The 20,865-nt window shown below is 40.7% G+C and overlaps 1 protein-coding gene across 2 annotated transcripts in view; it reads left to right on the top strand.

Annotated features, from left to right (window-relative positions):
* Positions 1 to 20,865, top strand: part of adcy2b (adenylate cyclase 2b (brain)) — a 173,973-nt gene that overhangs the window by 25,025 nt on the left and 128,083 nt on the right. For both annotated transcript variants that reach the window (XM_060904680.1, XM_060904681.1), the window contains exon 2: positions 3,074 to 3,271. In XM_060904680.1, the coding sequence (XP_060760663.1) occupies positions 3,074 to 3,271 (198 nt within the window). The remainder of the gene's footprint in view (positions 1 to 3,073; positions 3,272 to 20,865) is intronic.

The raw sequence follows: 20,865 nt of genomic DNA, 5'->3' as shown, positions 1-20,865 counted from the left end.
TGAACTCATCAATGCAAAAAGACCTGGACGCCCAAAGAAGACAACAGTGGTGGATGATCGCAGAATAATTTCCATGGTGAAGAGAAACCCCTTCACAACAGCCAACCAAGTGAACAACACTCTCCAGGAGGTAGGTGTATCAATATCCAAATCTACCATAAAGAGAAGACTGCATGAAAGTAAATACAGAGGGTTCACTGCACGGTGCAAGCCACTCATAAGCCTCAAGAATAAAAAGGCTAGATTGGACTTTGCTAAAAAACATCTAAAAAAGCCAGCACAGTTCTGGAAGAACATTCTTTGGACAGATGAAACCAAGATCAACCTCTACCAGAATGATGGAAAGAAAAAAGTATGGCAAAGGCGTGGTACAGCTCATGATCCAAAGCATACCACATCATCTGTAAAACACGGCGGAGGCAGTGTGATGGCTTGGGCATGCATAGCTGCCAGTGGCACTGGGTCACTAGTGTTTATTGATGATGTGACACAGGACAGAAGCAGCCAAATGAATTCTGAGGTATTCAGAGACATACTGTGTGCTCAAATCCAGCCAAATGCAGCCAAACTGATTAGTCGGCGTTTCATAATACAGATGGACAATGACCCAAAACATAAAGCCAAAGCAACCCAGGAGTTTATTAAAGCAAAGAAGTGGAATATTCTTGAATGGCCAAGTCAGTCACCTGATCTCAACCCAATTGAGCATGCATTTCACTTGTTAAAGACTAAACTTCAGACAGAAAGGCCCACAAACAGACAGCAACTGAAAACCGCTGCAGTAAAGGCCTGGCAGAGCATTAAAAAGGAGGAAACACAGCGTCTGGTGATGTCCATGAGTTCAAGACTTCAGGCAGTCATTGCCAACAAAGGGTTTTCAACCAAGTATTAGAAATTAACATTTTATTTACAATTATTTAATTTGTCCAATTACTTTTGAGCCCCTGAAATGAAGGGATTGTGTTTTAAAAAATGCTTTAGTTCCTCACATTTTTATGCAATCATTTTGTTCAACCCACTGAATTAAAGCTGAAAGTCTGAACTTCAACTGCATCTGAATTGTTTTGTTCACAATTCATTGTGGTAATGTACAGAACCAAAATTAGAAAAATGTTGTCTCTGTCCAAATATTTATGGACCTAACTGTACACTACCGTTCAAAAGTTTGGGGTCACTTTGAAATGTCCTTATTTTTGAAAGAAAAGCACTGTTCTTTTCAATGAAGATCACTTTAAACTAATCAGAAATCCACTCTATACATTGCTAATGTGGTAAATGACTATTCTAGCTGCAAATGTGTGGTTTTTGGTGCAATATCTCCATAGGTGTATAGAGGCCCATTTCCAGCAACTCTCACTCCAGTGTTCTAATGGTACAATGTGTTTGCTCATTGCCTCAGAAGGCTAATGGATGATTAGAAAACCCTTATACAATCATGTTAGCACAGCTGAAAACAGTTGAGCTCTTTAGAGAAGCTATAAAACTGACCTTCCTTTGAGCAGATTGAGTTTCTGGAGCATCGCATTTGTGGGGTCGATTAAATGCTCAAAATGGCCAGAAAAGTGTCGACTAGATTTTCTATTCATTTTACAACTTATGGTGGTAAATAAAAGTGTGACTTTTCATGGAAAACACAAAATTGTCTGGGTGACCCCAAACTTTTGAACGGTAGTGTATCTCTTGGAGTATTTATACTAAATTCATATGCAGCACCATAATAAGCTTTGATTGATTGTTTTGCTAACAGTCACTTCAGTAAAAGGCAATTTACATTTAGATTTTAATTTATTCTTAAATCCATAGAAGCAGTGAAACAGCAGATGTCTAGCAGCATTAACAGCTTTAAGAAGTGTTTCCTTTTTTTGACGCTTAGGTTTCCGTAAATGTACTGTCATGTGACCTTCAGTGCAAAGTGTTATCAATACTTTAATGATGTGGAAAAAAAATTCCAATTTCACTAGTTAATGTTTCTTGATTACCCAAATATTACCAGATAAATTGCCAATCAGGTTATCTGGTAATTTTTAGGGCCGGAGCACTGAAAACGTGTGGCCTCCGGTGTCCACCAGAGGGCACTGCACCGAGGTGCAAGGTCCTATTGTTTTTCTACATCCATCCATTATCTGTAGCCGCTTTATCCTGTTCTACAGGGTCGCAGGCAAGCTGGAGCCTATCCCAGCTGACTACGGGTGAAAGGCGGGGTACACCCTGGACAAGTCGCCAGGTCATCACAGGGCTGACACATAGACACAGACAACCATTCACACTCACATTCACACCTACGCTCAATTTAGAGTCACCAGTTAACCTAACCTGCATGTCTTTGGACTGTGGGGGAAACCGGAGCACCCGGAGGAAACCCACGCGGACACGGGGAGAACATGCAAACTCCACACAGAAAGGCCCTCGCCGGCCACGGGGCTCGAACCCGGACCTTCTTGCTGTGAGGCGACAGTGTTAACCACTATACCACCGTGCTGCCCTGTTTTTCTCTCCAGATTCTTCTTCCTCTTATTATTATTATTATTATTATTATTTATATTATTATTCTTTTTCTTTACGACTTGGCCATTTTTGAGGTGGTTCCCATGGGTGAAAACCCATGAAATTTGGTACACACATCAGTCCTGGACACCACTAGTCAGGGATAGAGGCTTGGCCCCAGGTGTGTCTAGTGGACTCCATAGCGCCCTCACATGTCATTGAGACTTTTGCCTGGTACATAGTGTCACCTATTCGTGTCAAATTTGGTAGGTGTGTAGGGGGCCCCAAGACGAACAAAATTGTAATGTACATTGTATTAGCCATAATCAACAGGAAGTGAGTTACTTTTGGCTTTGTGCATTTTGACATGTTACATTTTACATTCTCCTCCGAGGCAGTTTGTTGGATTCATGCCATGTTTGATATACCGGAAGTGCTCGGGCCCTTCATCGCCGCTTACGGAGATGTGTATAATTTTTTTTTTTTGAGTTTGCAATCAAATACTGCCCTTTACCTGTCCTCAGTCCATGAAAGATCTTCATTTAAAATGCTTGTGAACTTTTTCCTCTCTCTCTTTCTTTCTTTCCAGGCCATGGAGGAACACGTAGCCTTCCTCATCACTGTGCCCACTACACTGGCCATCTTCCTCACCATCTTTATCCTCGTCTGCATCGAGTCTGTCTTCAAGAAGCTCCTCCGCCTCTTTTCCTTGCTCATCTGGGGCTGCCTGGTTGCCATGGGTTACCTCTTCATGTTCTCCGGAGGGATCGTCTGTCCGTGGGACCAGGTGAGACAGGAGAGATAGTGCGACGTGCCTTTCTCACTGGATCGGTCATTACACACGTATCGAAAGTGAACCAAATCAGAAGTCATGTTTTGTGCAGTTGGTTAGTGGATCGAAGTCGTTTTCGCTCATTTTCCAGGCACAGTGACTTCATGAATTGTGAATCCATGAGTAGAACTAAAGTGGTTCATATCACATGGCTACATATACTCTCTTAGTGTAATGATAAAAATTAAAATCACACTGTCGCAATTTTGCTCTCGCTCATGCTCTCAGCCTCTGATATCCCCCTTGGTACACTCTCTCCTCCATACTTCCTCTTCATTTAGCAGCCACTCATTTAGCTGTAACCAGCCCCACATAAGCACCAAACACTTGTAGCTGCACATTTCATTACACTCCCGTTGCAGTGTGCGTTTACACGGAATCAATCCACTGCCAAAATGAACATTCATTCCCAACTATATATAGTAATTAAAGAGTTTATTCAGGAATGGATATGACTCATTTAATGGAACAGAGGTGACGTACGGTACACCCGAAATGAATGTGTACATGGATGTACATACACAATGAGAGTCTGAAATTGTAAATGAGTGACACTACACAGGAAAACCGTCACACCTTGTGCTCTTGATTTTGCTATAAATCTGATATTTCTTTTCCCTCCACACAGGGTCGATGCTGCAACTCTGTCACCGAGGAATGTAACACAAAAGCAATACTCAATATCTCAATATCCATACACACACATCATACACTGTAGCACTCATTGAGTGGGCTTTAAAAGACACGGTCACTCTGATAACCTGCGTTCCCAAAACACACTGTGATTTTGCGTCAGCACATGACACAGGAATATTATTTATTTAGTTGTTTATTTATTTATTTATTTTCAGAATCTGTTTACGCTATTGTGAACGTGCCAGCCACACAGTACTGCACGAACATGGCATACAAATTGTGTGAAGAATAGCATGTCTTTATTTAGCAGCTGTAGTGTTCCTATGTTTGGGGTGCCATTTATCTCATGAAGGACTAAAAAAAACTTGAATTGTTAATATTTTTTTTTAGCATTGCATTAAAAAAGAAGAAGAAGAAGAAGCTTTTAACCATTCAAACAATGTGTCAAACCATCTCGGGGAACAATGTCATTTCTCTGCTGATCAGCTTTAAAATACATTTACTAATACTTGGCCTGCCCAAAAATAATTCACCATTTGGATTTAAATGAGCAAATATTTAAGAGACTTTGATTGGATCATTACTGCAGTGATTAATATGTTTCAGCTGGTGACAGTTCTTTTAAGTCTAGTTGATGCAGTGAGTAGCTTCTCATCTCATCTCATCTCATTATCTCTAGCCGCTTTATCCTTCTACAGGGTCACAGGCAAGCTGGAGCCTATCCCAGCTGACTACGGGCGAAAGGCGGGGTACACCCTGGACAAGTCGCCAGGTCATCACAGGGCTGACACATAGACACAGACAACCATTCACACTCATATTCACACCTACGGTCAATTTAGAGTCACCAGTTAACCTAACCTGCATGTCTTTGGACTGTGGGGGAAACCGGAGCACCCGGAGGAAACCCACGCGGACACGGGGAGAACATGCAAACTCCACACAGAAAGACCCTTGCCGGCCACGGGGCTCAAACCCGGACCTCCTTGCTGTGAGGCGACAGCGCTAACCACTACACCACCGGGCCGCCCCGAGTAGCTTCTCATTTCTTTAAAAAAAAAAAATCACGTCAGAAGACGTATCCCGTAGTTGTGGAAAACTGTTACTGTGCTTCTGAGGAGTCAAAATACTGGCGTGCATCAAGCAAAGAAAACCACTAAGGAGATTACTGAAATGACTGGAATTGGGTTAAGAACTGTTCAGGGATGGGTTTCCCAAAAGCATTGTAGCACAAAGTTCATCGTTAAATGGTTGAGCAAACATCACAATGAACTCACTCTCTCTCCTAGTTAAGATGCTTTTAGTGTTTTAAGATGCTTTTAATCCACACCAGTGCATTATTAAAGGGGAACTGAAGTCATTTTTAAACTTGCTTTATTTCTTAACGTGTTATTCAATTACGTTTTCAGTTTTAGTAACCTTATATCGTGACTCGTACTGGCAATTAAATATTATACTTATCGGCCGATTCGGTTTTTAGCCATGTTGAATTTAGTTCGTTTGGTCCGCGGCAGGCGTCGCTTATCCGCACGATCTTCACGAGACTTGTGCGAGACTTCGAAACGTGAAGTGACAGCCAGGTGTCAGTGCCGCCATTTTGAAAACTGTTTTTTCCAAACGAAATATTGCACAAAAACGAGTTTAAATGACGATTACTGCCTACTTTTTTCAAACTTTCCTGATCGCTATCAAAACAAACAAAACTCCCGGCTTGATTACATCAGCATTCGAAAGAGTGCGCGTGCGTCTTTTGACAACGTCGGTCACTTTGATTTCCGCTGTACGTTTTACTTCCGTCCTACGATGTCTCGCACAGGTCTCAATGAATCTCGTTTACGGCCATCGCTTTGACATATGGACTGATATATTACAGAGCATATTTCAAACACTCATAACTTGCTATAGCAGCGACAAAATAGCGATCAAAATTGCATTCATATATTTAATAAAATGAGAAATAGAATTTTGATGATAAAAAAATTGCCTTCAGTTCTCCTTTAAAACCTGGAAGGATTGTGGTGAGCCATCAACTTCATGGAAGAAATATGGTTGGGGGGGAAACTCTTGACTGAGCATGATCAGAGATCACTTAAATGCTTGGTGAAGCTGAATCATAAAAAATTTACAGTAGAACTCATGGCTGTGTTTAAGTGTGTTTAATATAAAGTGATGGGTGTGTCAGGGTAAGAAGCGAAGCATATGAAATGATGTATCCATCATGCATAGTGGCCACTGTACAAGCCTCTGGAAGCGGAGTTATGATCTGGGGTTGCTTCAGTTGGTCAGGTCAGGACTTAGAAATGTTATGTGATGAGAAAATAAAGTCAGCTGACGATCTGAATGTACTGAATGACCAGGTTATCACATCAGTGGATTTTTTTTCTTCCCTAATGACATGGATATAAAATTGGGTCTCAGATTCTGAAAAAGTGGTTCAGGAAGCATGAGGAATCACGTTCACATATGAATTAACCACCACATATTCCCAACCTTAACCCCATTGATAAGTCTTTGGGATGTGTTGGAGAACCAAGACTTCACAGAGAGATTCGACTCTCCTGACAACAAGATCTCGGTGAAAAATTAATGCAACTATGGATGGAAATAAATCTTTTAACATTGCATAAGCTTGTCAAAACAATGCCATGGTGAATGTGCACTGTAAACACAACTAAAGGTGGTTCAACGAAATATTAATGTGCATAACTTTTTTTTTTTTTTTTGACCAGGCAATGTATATAGAGCTTTTTTGCGTCAAATTAGTAAATACACAGAATGTGGACGTCCTTAAAGTGCCATTCCACCATTGGATGTATTCTTTGGCATAAAATACAATATATTTTATGACAACATGACTAGACAGAGAAATCTTTTAGCTTCAAAATGATATATCAAACATAATTTTTTGACAACGACAAGTATATTAATTTTGCGACCAAAGTCACCTACCCTTTTAATTTCCGCGCGGTAGTGAAACGTGATGTCATCGGCAGGTTCCCCTTCTTGTGTACCACGTGTCGGTCTATTTTTAGACCAGGAAACCCCCAAAGTGAGAGAGTCATTTCTCCTCGTATATGGGGGCCAAAAAAATTGCGAAAAATTGAGTTAATCTTTCAGTTAGCTAGATTTATTGGTATTAGCTAGATTTATTGGTATTATTTTTATCGTGTTCTATCGGCCATTGCTGATATGTGCCACGTCACACGTCACGTGGTACACAAGAAGGGGAACCTGCCGATGACATCACGTGCGGAAATTAAAAGGGTAGGTGACTTTGGTCGCAAAATTAATATACTTGTCGTTGTCAAAAAATTATGTTTGATATATCATTTTGAAGCAAAAAGATTTCTCTGTCTAGTGATACCATTTATACATGTTGTCAAAATATATTGTATTTTATGCCAAAGAATACATCCAATGGTGGAATGGCACTTTAACATTTCGGCACATTTCATGTATGAGTAACAGGGTTGTATTTTCAATGCGAAAATACATCAATCAGCTTCACAATTTCATTGAAAATAAAGACAGAAGATTGAGAGACTGTTTCTTCTCATGATCTTCAGGAAATTTGGATACTTCCTGTTAGAACATGTGTTCAGGTAACAGAGTCGAGTGAATGTTGTGGAACTCAAATGTACATTTTTTTTATGCCTCCACCACTAGGTGTTATGTTTGAGATGCTCTTTTGTAGGATATCTCAAAAACAAGTGGTTGAATGTTTGAGTTATCGTTTTAACCAGCAGATGAACTGACTGGATTTTAGAATGAATCTAAACAGGGTCAAGTTCACAGCAAGGTCAGATGTCCGCAGTAGTTTTTCATCAGTAGCTTGTATGGTTTTAATAAAGTGCATTTGGAAAATGTACAAAGGAAACTTTTACCCTTTTACTTTATGTGTAGTATCAGTGCTTACCGCAATCATGAAATCACTCAGCAGCTAAGCTTTGTTGGCAGCTTGCTAGTAATCTTAGCTAGCTGGCAGTTTTGAGTAGTCAGGTTCTCGAATGGTTAGTCATTAAAACAAAGCACTAGCAAGCTAGCTAATGTTGGGCTAGCTAGCATGGAGATAAAACTCTTTCAAGTTCGCTAACATTAAGCTAACGATGATCCTGTGTAATCAAAAGCACTAGCCAGGTTCTGAATTCACTGAAGTGAGACCAGGTTTATGGCGAATTAATTTCTTAGCTATTTCACAGTTGTTCCATGAAATCGAGTCGTACATGAGCTGATAGCTGAGAGGTGCATAGCACCGACAGAGGTGGACAAAGTACCCAACTTCATTATTTAATTCAAAGTACAGATCCCACTGGTCAAAAGTTACTCCGATACAAGTGAAAGTTCTCCAGTCAGATTTTTACTGAAGTTAAAGTACTGAAGTACTTGCTTTTAAAAATACTTAAGTATTAAAAGTACATTTTCTGTCAATGCATTGTTATTGCCACAACGCTTACAAAACGAATGCCTCTGAAGCAACCGACTGGATTTTCTGGCTAGTCTGTAGAACCTGTAGAGCTGAAACTCCACCTGACATGCTAGTAAACTCTTTTCAAACTCAAAATCATATTGGGTAGCTAATGTTACTAGAAAAGAAACATTTCTATATTCTGTTTATTTGGCAAGATTATGCTAAAACATATTTCTGAAAGGACTTCAGATAAGTTAACGTTATTCATGTTAGCGTAACTCCGTTTTTACATGCTAACTAACAGTGTCCAAGTTAACTAGCTATGTATAAATGTTAGCCGTGGACAAGGCGATGGCAACTTGGCAGGCAAATCCATAGAAAGTCATTTGACGAACCAGACTGCATAGCTATTGCAACGTTATCGCTAGCTCTAAAAGCACAGACAACTTCATTACAAGCTTTCTCTTGGAATAAAATGTTTATATACCTCAATATGCTTCCGCAGGTTGGACGGCAAGTTTTTGTAGGCCGTGATGTGGTTCGTTTTAGGCAAACAAAGCAAACATTTAAAATGAAACAAGTCTTTAATTCTTTCAGAAAACTGAAACATGGGTTCATGGGCCATGAGTGCGTGCATTCGCCAGAAGAACCGCCTGCTTCCATTCTGCCATCAACTGATCGTGTTAAATAACGCTGCTGAGAAATAACTAAACTTGATTTTATCCAGTCTATGGACGTGACGTGACCCTAGTGATTACTGACCGGCTGTCTCAGTGTCACCTGTGAAAAAACCATCATGTTTTAGAAAAGAAAAGAAAAAACATCCACTTTCAAAGCTGCTTCATAGTAACGAGTAATGAGGACCTTGATAGAAATGTAGTGGAGTGAAAAGTACGATATTTGCCTTTCAAATGTAGTGAAGTTAAAGTCATAAGTTTCCAAAAAAATACTCAAGTAAAGTACAGATACTCAAAAAGTGGACTTAAGTACAGAACTCAAGTAAACGTACTTCATTACTGTCCACCTCTGAGCACCGAGTAGGCTATAAACCATGTATGTTTTATTCTTCCACATTCACTGGATTTTGAGAAACAGAGCATCTTTATTTTTATTTTTTGCAAATTCGATCAATAAAAACTTTATACAAAACGCCCGACAAACTCACTTCCGCTTCGAATGTAAACAAACCGGTGAAATGATATTAGCAATTTGTGAAAAATGTGATGATGATGATAATTATTGAAAAAAGAAAAAAAGATGCATTCTTACCATCAAATACTTTCATTCCATATTTTGTTCCTTTTTATTTTTGGGGGGTTTGTTTTCGAGTAGAGTTTTTATTTCATCCTCGGTTGGTTCAGAAACACGCGCCGCCATTTTGTTTTTCTCTACTCATGGTATCTGAGCTGATATCCTAGTAGTAGAGTAGCCAATCAGAGCATGCGATTGCTCATATCCAGTGAATGTCTCATCTCATCTCATTATCTCTAGCCGCTTTATCCTGTTCTACAGGGTCGCAGGCAAGCTGGAGCCTATCCCAGCTGACTACGGGCGAAAGGCGGGGTACACCCTGGACAAGTCGCCAGGTCATCACAGGGCTGACACATAGACACAGACAACCATTCACACTCACATTCACACCTACGGTCAATTTAGAGTCACCAGTTAACCTAACCTGCATGTCTTTGGACTGTGGGGGAAACCGGAGCACCCGGAGAAAACCCACGGGGAGAACATGCAAACTCCACACAGAAAGGCCCTCGCCGGCCACGGGGCTCGAACCCGGACCTTCTTGCTGTGAGGCAACAGCGCTAACCACTACACCACCGTGCCGCCCTCCAGTGAATGTGAATCAAATAATTTAAAATATTCTGTGATGAATAGGTGAATACTTTAGGGCACACGTTCCTGTCCTTTGTCGCTCTCGGTAATCAGCTAGTTTGAGTATAAACACACCCGCTAGCTCTTATGTGTAACGAGCATTGATAGGTGTTAAGTTCTCCTCTTCCACCATGGTAGCATTTTCATTTGAATATCAATTTGATCCTTTCTTTCAGTGATACGGATCAGAATAAAAACGGAGCGATGCCACGTGGTTATCAGTGATGTTAATCTCCACGTGTCACTGTCTTGAATTGGGTCGATGTCCTTTTTAAATCCTGACAGTGTGCGATCTTTCTTTGTTTTTATGAAGGAGTTTATATAACGCATGATGATATGATGGTTGGTCTAAGAAACAGCGATGAATCATTCTAAATATCCAGATGTATTTAAATCAGGTATATGCTTCACACATCACATCTAATTTTACCTTTTCTATTCATTTGCTTGCCCCCCTCCTCCCCTTTCTCTCTCTCGGTCTCCCTGCAGAAATATTAATACCTGTTGGCGCTGCATTATTAAGAAGCTCCACTGATGTCTTCTCTCGCTGCTCCTTTCTCCAGCCCTTTATCACAAAACTCACCCTTTCTCTCCTCACTCCATTAAGTCCATGCTGCATTCAAAGTAAGCCAGCTTCATCAGGTGGCAGTCTGAAGTGTCATAGTGTTCACGCAGCCCTTCGTGAGCTCTTTAGCTTATCACAGCCAGCACCTGGAAGCTGTGCTTTTTGTTCACCAGGGATATTTACTGCCATTCAAGAGGTTTTAGCATTTATGTTGGATGCATGACATAATGGAAAAATTGTGACGAGGCTCCATTGGTAAGTCAGCATGAGGGCAGAAAGCCAACTGAGGTTCAGTCACCTCACCTGAGTGGCCCCAGGTCCTTTTGTGTGTATCCTCAGCAAGTAAGAGACCAGAGGTAGCAGTTTACCGATCAAATAGTCCTCTAGGTCTTTTAGAGAGTTGTTGAATTGTTGTCAGGGGTTCGTTCAGTCGTAATCCTTCTACACTTACAGCCTCTGCTGTTGAGAACATCCAGATAGGACCGTTTGTCAAACCAAAATGTCCTTCGATTTCTGTGTTCCTGTGTGAAAATTGCTTCGAGAGTTTTATTCAGAACATAATGTTTGGAAAGATATATGTAATGGACATTTTACATAAACCGATACTCCAGATTGATGCACAGGCTAACGAAAATGGCCGTTTTCGGCTGGGCTTCGACCTGACACAAGACTCATCTTTGAACCTTTCATACAAGATTACAGAAGAAATAATGATGAGATGCGCGTTAAAGGGAATTATTATACATACAGGACACTTTGTCGATGGAATAAAAATGTGTTCTATTCCCTTCTCGCAGGTTCCATTCATTTGGTTTGATAGCATGCAATATTGTTAGCATATCGCTTATCCTACATGTATTACGTCACTCTACCCAATAGAGAATGAGCGTTGAATATCTCATCTCATCTCATTATCTCTAGCCGCTTTATCCTTCTACAGGGTCGCAGGCAAGCTGGAGCCTATCCCAGCTGACTACGGGCGAAAGGCGGGGTACACCCTGGACAAGTCGCCAGGTCATCACAGGGCTGACACATAGACACAGACAACCATTCACACTCACATTCACACCTACGGTCAATTTAGAGTCACCAGTTAACCTAACCTGCATGTCTTTGGACTGTGGGGGAAACCGGAGCACCCGGAGGAAACCCACGCGGACACAGGGAGAACATGCAAACTCCACACGGAAAGGCCCTCGCCGACCCCGGGGCTCGAACCCAGGACCTTCTTGCTGTGAGGCGACAGCGCTAACCACTACACCACCGTGCCGCCCGAGCGTTGAATATGGTTTACGATATTGCATGGTTGTCAAGACAACATGACGTCACGCGTCAGAGATGTAAAACTTCCGCGCTAGTGAGCGAATGTGACAATTTGTAAGCAAACATGGCCGCCAGGTTTGCATCATTAAATACAGAAGATTTTGAGAGAATTTTGAAAGGGAAAGACCCGAAAGGAATGTGTATGTATGGCTGGCTTTTTTTTGTGGTATATCAGATATATTCCATTCAGCTACTCGTCTTCGACTCGTTCAGGGTCATGCTAGCTGAATGGAATATATCTGATATACCACAAAAAAGCTAGCCAGTATTATTTAAATAATCAATAACAGGGTGATATAATACACTTTGACATGATAAAACACCAGTTCTTAACACTATATTCACTGGATATGAGCAGTCGTGTGCTCTGATTTGGTTACGCTACTACTAGGATATCAGCTCATATACCGTGAGTAGAGAAAAACAAAATGGTGGCGCGTGTTGCTGAACCAACCTAGGATGAAATAAAAACTCTACTCAAAAACAAAACCCCAAAAAATGCGATAAAATATGGAATGAAAGTAATTTTTTTTTATTTTTCAAGAATTGTTATTCTCATCTCATCTCATTATCTGTAGCCGCTTTATCCTGTTCTACAGGGTCGCAGGCAAGCTGGAGCCTATCCCAGCTGACTACGGGCGAAAGGCGGGGTACACCCTGGACAAGTCGCCAGGTCATCACAGAGCAGAATTATTATTATTATTACTACTATTAGCATTTTTCACAAATTACTACCGTCATTTCGCTGGTTTGTTTACATTCTAAGTGGAAATGATTTTGTCGGACATTTTGTATAGTTTTTATTTATCGAGTATACAAAAAATAAAAATGCTCCGTTTCTCAAAATCCAGTGAATGTGGATAGAATAAAACAGTTATTCCACTCAATCTTGTAGTACATGGCTTATAGCCGACTCGGTGCTACGCGCCTCGTCAGCTATCAGCTCTGTACGACTCGATTTCATGGAAAATATCCACATTCACTGGATATGAGCAATTGCACACTCTGATTGATTGGCTACTCTACTACTAGGCTATCAGCTCATATACCGTGAGTAGAGAAAAACAAAATAGTGGTGTCTGTGTGCATAAAATATGGTCTCATCAGCACTGGAATACTTTTCCCTGAGGAGGTAATACTGATATAGTGTAAATGGTATATTTTAGACTATTAAACCAATCTCATCACAATCACTGATGGTATATTTGTTGTCCTGCCCATGAGACAAGCCAGCAATGAGAGACCATTATCATTTCCTCCAACACTCTGCTGCTGTAACATTTCATAGGCAATGTGCTAATTACGTGCAATTGACCTGCAAAATGAATGACACACACACACAGCCATCAAAGTTAAAAGCAAGTATAACCCTGGCCTTGCTTGATTTTGACTGACTGCTTGCTACACGAGTGGAGCCGTAATAAACCGACAGGCAATACTTCAACTTTTCATGTTGTCACTCTTCATAATTTCATAATGGCAACAAAGATGACAGGCCCTAGGTGTACTGTCTAGGTGCGGCTCTGTGCTGTCGGAAACATTTACTCCAGGAAGCTCATCTCCATTAGAGTCATTTGGAGAAAGCTGAACGGCTTTTTCATGTTGTTTTAAAAAAAAAAAGAGGCCATAATCAAATCCTTTAATCAACAGAAGCTGGGAAAGTGGATCTGACCAAGTGTACACCAATCAATCAGGAACAAAGCTGAGCATGTACACGTACACAAACCCCAAAGGCCCTTCTTTCAGTTCGAATCGTTCTCTAATCAGTGGATCCCCTTGTAGTGGTGATGTTGGATTATTATATACAGTGTTCAGCGTGAATGAGTACACCCCCTTTGAAAAGTAACATTTTAAACAATATCTCAATGAACACAAACAATTTCCAAAATGTTCACAAGACAAAGTTTAATATAACATCTGTTTAACTTATAATGTGAAAGTAAGGTTAATAACATAAACTTAGATTACTCATTTTTCAGTTTTACTCAAATTAGGGTGGTGCAAAAATGAGTACACCCCACAACAAAAACTACTACGTCTAGTACTTTGTATGGCCTCCATGATTTTTAATGACAGCGCCAAGTCTTCTAGGCATGGAATGAACAAGTTGGCGACATTTTGCAACATCAATCTTTTTCCATTCTTCAGCAACGACCTCTTTTAGTGACTGGATGCTGGATGGCGAGCGATGCTCAACTTGTCTCTTCAGAATTCCCCAAAGAAAATAATTTCTTTACACCACAAAGGTGAAGGCGACAAGAAGATCAGCAAAGCTTTACTTATCAGTCAGAATACTGTAGCAAAAGTGGTGCAAAAATTTAAGAAAGATGGAACTGCAACCATCTCACAGAGACGTCCAGGTCGTCCACAGAAGTTAACACCTCAACAGGAGCGTCTTCTGATGAGAAGGGATGAAAAAAAATTGGCTTGCAAGTTCACTGCAGTTATCTAAAGAAGTAGAAAGCCAAACTGGGGTGACTATTTCCCGTGACACAATACGGCGTACACTGCAGAGGAATGGCATGCATGGATGCCGTCCACAAAAGAATCCTTCCAAAGCCCAGGCACAAAAAAGCCCGCTTAGAGTTTGCCAGGGCCCATGCTGACAAAGATGAAGACTACTGGGACTCTATACTCTGGAGTGATGAGACCAAGACAAATTTTTTGGAACTGATGGCTTCAAAACTGTATGGCGTTGCAAAGGTGAGGAATACAAAGAAAACTGCCTGGTGCCTACAGTGAAACATGGTGGTGGCAGTGTCCTTATGTGGGGCTGCATGAGTGCTGCTGGTGTCAGGGAGCTGCATTTCATTGATGGCATCATGAATTCACAGATGTATTGCTCTATACTGAAAGAGAAGATGCTACCATCACTCCGTGCCCTTGGTCGTCGTGCACTTTTCCAACATGACTAAACACACATCTAAGGCCACTGTTGGATTTCTGAAGAAGAACAGGGTGAAAGTGATTCAGTGGCCAAGTACGTCTCCTGATCTGAACCCAATCGAACACCTACGGGGAATTCTGAAGAGACAAGTTGAGCATCACTCTCCATCCAGCATCCAGTCACTAAAAGAGGTCGTTGTTGAAGAATGGAAAAAGATTGATGTTGCAAAATGTCGCCAACTTGTTCATTCCATGCCTAGAAGACTTGGTGCCGTCATTAAAAATCATGGCGGCCATACAAAGTACTAGATGTAGTAGTTTTTGTTGTGGGGTGTACACATTTTTGCACCACCCTAATTTGAGTAAAACTGAAAAAATGTGTAATCTAAGTTTATATTATTAACCTTACTTTCACGTTATAAGTTAAACAGATGTTATATTCAACTTTGTCTTTTCAACATTTTGGAAATTGTTTGTGTTCATTGAGATATTGTTTAAAATGTTACTTTTCAAAGGGGGAGCGCTCATTTACGCTCAGCACTGTAGAAGATGGTAAAGCTTGATGGGTCGTAGTGGAAGGGATGGAAGATTGATACTGAAATGTTGAAATTCTGATTCTTTCTAAGGTTGCGTTCTGGTTTTCGTTCCTTATTTATTTACATTAGGTTTGGAGGATGTTTTTTTTTTTTTTCCCCAGATAATTTTGTGAAAAATTTAATTCAGTTTGATTAAGTAGTGTCTCCTTTTACTGTTTACACCATTGGGTACAGTAACAGTTTACTCTCCAGATCTCTCTCACACGTTAGTGAGTGTCTATCATTATCATAACTCTTCCTTTCAGACTGAGCAGCTAATGATCTTACACTTCATAAACTTCCTTAATACAGCACTGATTTTCAAATAGTTCATACTAATTTATACATTTCGTATATTTACCTTCTAAATCTCATAAATTTTCTAAATCAGTCAGTTATGGCCTGAAAACAGATGATATTACATTACAGGCATTTACTGTAGCAAACGCTATTATCCAGAGCGACGTACAGCAAGAGGATCTGTTGGTCCATTGCCGTTGCAAAGATAACCGTTGCGTTGGAGTATTTAAATGAGGCTCTATGTGTCTGAAGGTGACTGATGAGCAGAGGTGGACAGTAACGAAGTACATTTACTTGAGTACTCTACTTAAGTACACCTTTTTTTTGAGTATCTGTACTTAAGTATGCTGATTTTTTGGAAACTTATGACTTTAACTTCACTACATTTGAAAGAGAAATCGTACTTTTCACTCCACTACATTTCTATCAGGCTCCTCGTTACTCGTTGCTACGAAGCAGCTTTGAAAGTGGATGTTTTTTCCTTTTCTTTTCTAAAACGTGATGGTTTTTCTGCAGGTGACACTGAGTCAGCCAATCAGTAATCACTAGGGTCACGTCACGTCCATAGACTGGATAAAATCAAGTTCAATTATTTCTCAGCAGCGTTATTTAACACGATCAGTTGATGGCAGAATGGAAGCAGGCGGTTCTTCTGGGGAATGCACACACTCATGGTCCATGAGCCCATGTTTCAGTTTTCTGAAAGAATTAAAGATTCATTTCATTTTAAATGTTTGCTTTGTTTGCCGAAAACAAACCACATCACGGCCTACAAAAACTCACCATCCAACCTGCGGAAGCATATTGATCTATATAAACGTTTTATTCCAAGAGAAAGCTTGTAATGAAGTTGTCTGTGCTTTTAGAGCGAGCGATAACGCTGCAATAGCTATGCAGTCTGGTTCGTCAAATGACTTTCTATGGATTTGCCTGCCAAGTTGCCGTAGCCTTGTCCACGGCTAACGTTAACACAACTAATTAACTTGGACACTGTTAGTTAGCATGTAAAAACGGAGTTACGCTAACATGAATAACGTTAACTTATCTGAAGTCCTTTCAGAAATGTGTTTTAGCAGAATCTTGCCAAATAAACACAATGTAGAAATCTTTCTTTTCTAGTAGCGTTAGCTACCCAATATGATTTTGAGTTTGAAAAGCGTTTGCTAGCATGTCAGGTGAAGTGTCACTGACTAGCTAGTTTAACATTAAACCACCATGATGGCACAGCATGCGTTCATTTAGCGAATTCACAAAATGATCCAGTCGGTTGCTTCAGAGGCGTTAGGTTTTGTAAGTGTTGTGACGACAACGCGGTGAAGAAAATGTACTTTTAATACTTAAGTATTTTTAAAAGCAAGTACTTCAGGACTTAAGTAAAATTTGACTCTATAACTTGTAACATTTGACCAGTGGAATCTGTAGTTTGACTTAAGTAATGAAGTTGGGTACTTTGCCCACCTCTGCTGATGAGGCCATTTCGGGCATGAAAGTATCGTCCACATGTTGGGCAAAAGTGTTCAGTAACAGCCAAAGAGGTGCTTGCTGCCCTCATCTTACAGACTTCACATGTCCTCCTACACTCTGCCAAGCGTGACGACTCAGCGTCACTAAAGCCAAGGGGGGACAAGATACAGTGCTCCTGGAGCAGAGAAGGGCCTTGCTTAAGGGCCTAAGAGTGGCAGCTTGTCAATGCTGGGGCTTGAACCCATGAACTTCAGAGCAGTAATCCAGAGCCTTACCCATTGAGCCACCACTGCCCCACACCTTTACCAGATCTGATCTCAGTCCATCTTTGGAACATTACTGATCCATTGTGCATTTATTAGCTCATCTGGACATAAGGCCGATGAGCTGTTGCCATGGTGTGGCGTCCGTCGTCCACAATTCAGTTAAATCGTATCTTCTCCGTCAGTTCATCTCATCTCATCTCATTATCTCTAGCCGCTTTATCCTGTCCTACAGGGTCGCAGGCAAGCTGGAGTCTATCCCAGCTGACTACGGGTGAAAGGCGGGGTACACCCTGGACAAGTCGCCAGGTCATCACAGGGCTGACACATAGACACAGACAACCATTCACACTCACATTCACACCTACGCTCAATTTAGAGTCACCAGTTAACCTAACCTGCATGTCTTTGGACTGTGGGGGAAACCGGAGCACCCGGAGGAAACCCACGCGGACACGGGGAGAACATGCAAACTCCACACAGAAAGGCCCTTGCCGGCCACGGGGCTCGAACCCAGACCTTCTTGCTGTGAGGCGACAGCGCTAACCACTACACCACCGTGCCGCCTTTCTCCGTCAGTTCTCCATGGATTTCCATTCTGATTGGTTTGTTTGAAAGAGCTCATCACTCTGCACAAAACTTGGTGGTTGTTTTGTCAAAGTTTTTGCTAACGAGTTACTAATTAGGCCAAATTAACAAATTTTCCAGGCCGCTCACTAGAATTGTATCTCCTCTCTAATTTCTCACCCCGTTCCAATTCTGATTGATGTTTTGGGTAGAGTTTCTCTTGAGGAACAAAACTTGATCGTTTGTTTGATGATTGTCCTGTTGCAAACAATTTGTTTACAACTTTTGTTTCTTTCCAGTTAAATCGTGTTTCCTTCCTCAGTTCTCAATGGATTTCAGTTCTGATTGTTTTATTTGAAAGAACTCGACCTTCTGCACAACACTCGGTCGTTGTTTTGTCAAATTTTTTGCTAGCGAACTGCTATTTAGGTCAACTTCATGAATTTTGAGACTTGTCATTAGAATTGTATCTCCTCCCTCAGTTCTGGGGGTGGGTTTCCCAAAAGCATCGCAGCACAAAGATCATTGTTAAATGGTAGAGCGAGCAGTACAATGAACACTCTCTCTCCTAGTTAAGACACATTTAGTGTTGAGAGCAGCGCTCGAAACTAACGGTGTCCCAACGTCCCGGGGACCATAAAAAATGTCATCGGGACACAAAATTATCATATCTGGGACAATCCCGGGACAATGGAAAAAAATAGATCTAGAAAAAAAGTTCTACATTAATATTATTTACAAAGCCGTAACACATACGTAGACATTCACCTAATTTGTCAATTTTAATTTTAAAACGTTAACAGTGAAAAATACATAGTAGCTACACTTTCGATGCACCTGCATCAGCAGGCTACAGAGCAGCGCATTCTGTTCTAGAATCTTCGGCCGGAGTCCGCATTATATGGACTTGGAATGGAATTGCTACCGCACACGCTGCGCCGACTCTTGCCAGAACAAAAATGCTTAAGTGGTTGAAGCGGACCGACCGCGGGGAAGAAACTGAAAGCCCAGACATAACGTCTCCGGGACCTTCAGGATCCAAAGTGTCATCGCCTGGTCTGCAGGCAACGCTAGCAACTGAATGAACTTAATGAACACTGTTAGACACGTTATAAAATACAACAGGAATGATGTGGATGATATTGACGGAAGATACCGTTCAACAGAATAAGTGAGTTTTCTTGGTGTCTTTCTAGTTCAGAAAGTTTAGTCAGTCAGCAGCACAACTAGGCTCGGACCTGCCACTATGCTGATGTTGCTAACATTTGCACCCACGTTTCGGCACCGAAAGTTCATAAAATGGATAACGGAAAGTTCATAAAAATGGATAACGGTAATGGTGAAAATGATAAGTTGGCCTTATAAGTGCCAACAGATATTCAAGGTATAAGTAGATGAAATGAACATAAAAGGGGTCTTATTTTCAACTAAAGTGTACTGCAGATGTAGGGAGTTGAAACATTTTCTGAATGAGCTAGTTGGCCCCTTTAAATAAACGGGTATCTATTCATACAATGAGATCGCCAAAGTTTAATAAACTGAAAATGCAATAACTGTAATTTTGAAGTAGATGATGTATAGGACATGTGTCGCTTGTGTCTTGTGACTTATTGTAAAAATGATATAAAGGGTTCAAAATCGCATAGTTACAAATATAATAGTAACTTCATATGATAATATTAACCACTGGTTATTTCAGAGAGGAAAAAATGGGGACACTATTGCTTCCATTCGGGACAATACAACACAGAATTCGGGACCACTGGGGGACACACAGAAAAAAAGTTAATTTCGAGCCCTGGTTGAGAGGCTTTTGGGAAGCCCACCCCAATTGTTTTTGTTAGAAAGAACTCGCCCTTCTGCATAAAACTCGGTCATTGTACTGTCTTTTTTTTTTTGCTAACGAACAGCAAATTAGGTCAAGTTCATGAGTTTTGGGACTTCTCATTAGAATTGTATCTCCTCTCATTTCAATTCTGATCGATGTTTTGGGTAGATCTTCCCTTAAGGAACAAAACTTGGTCGTTTGTTTGATGATTTTCTTGTTGTAAACAATTTGTTTACAACTTTTGTTTCTTTCCAGTTGAATCGTGTCTCCTCCCTCCCTCCCTCCCTCCCTCAGTTCTCAATGGGTTTCAGTTCTAATTTGTTTTATTTGAAAGAACTCAACCTTCTGCACAAAACTTGGTCATTGGATTGTCAATGTTTTGCGAACAAATTAGTAATTAACACATTTTATTCTGACTAGAATTGTATCTCCTCTCTCACTGATCATGCGAATTCAGTTCTGATTGATGTTTTGGGTCGATCTTATCCTTGAGGAACAAAATTTAGTCCTATGTTGAGTTTCCTGTCGTAAACAATTAGTCGTGGAGGTTGGGCCTCTCTCACATTTCAGTTCTGTTTAATGTTTCGGTCGTCATGGTTGTTTTGATCGCAGGCCGGATGAGCTACTACGTCCTTGACGTTCTGGTATCTATAATAAGAACTATAATTTTCCAACTATTTGACCATTTATTCTTCTAAAGCTTTCATTCCTGTCGTCTTCTCAGACCAAAAATAGGACACTTCACAGACGAGCACTTTTGTCTCTGATTAAGTTTCATAACATTCCTCAGGCCTTCGTTAATAACGAGCTAAAATTATAATCATACTTTGAATATTTGATGACGTTACCAGAC

The sequence above is a fragment of the Neoarius graeffei genome, chromosome 22 (assembly GCF_027579695.1).
Source record: "Neoarius graeffei isolate fNeoGra1 chromosome 22, fNeoGra1.pri, whole genome shotgun sequence".
Taxonomy (NCBI): Eukaryota; Metazoa; Chordata; class Actinopteri; order Siluriformes; family Ariidae; genus Neoarius; species Neoarius graeffei.
This window is presented reverse-complemented; position numbering and strand designations above follow the sequence as displayed.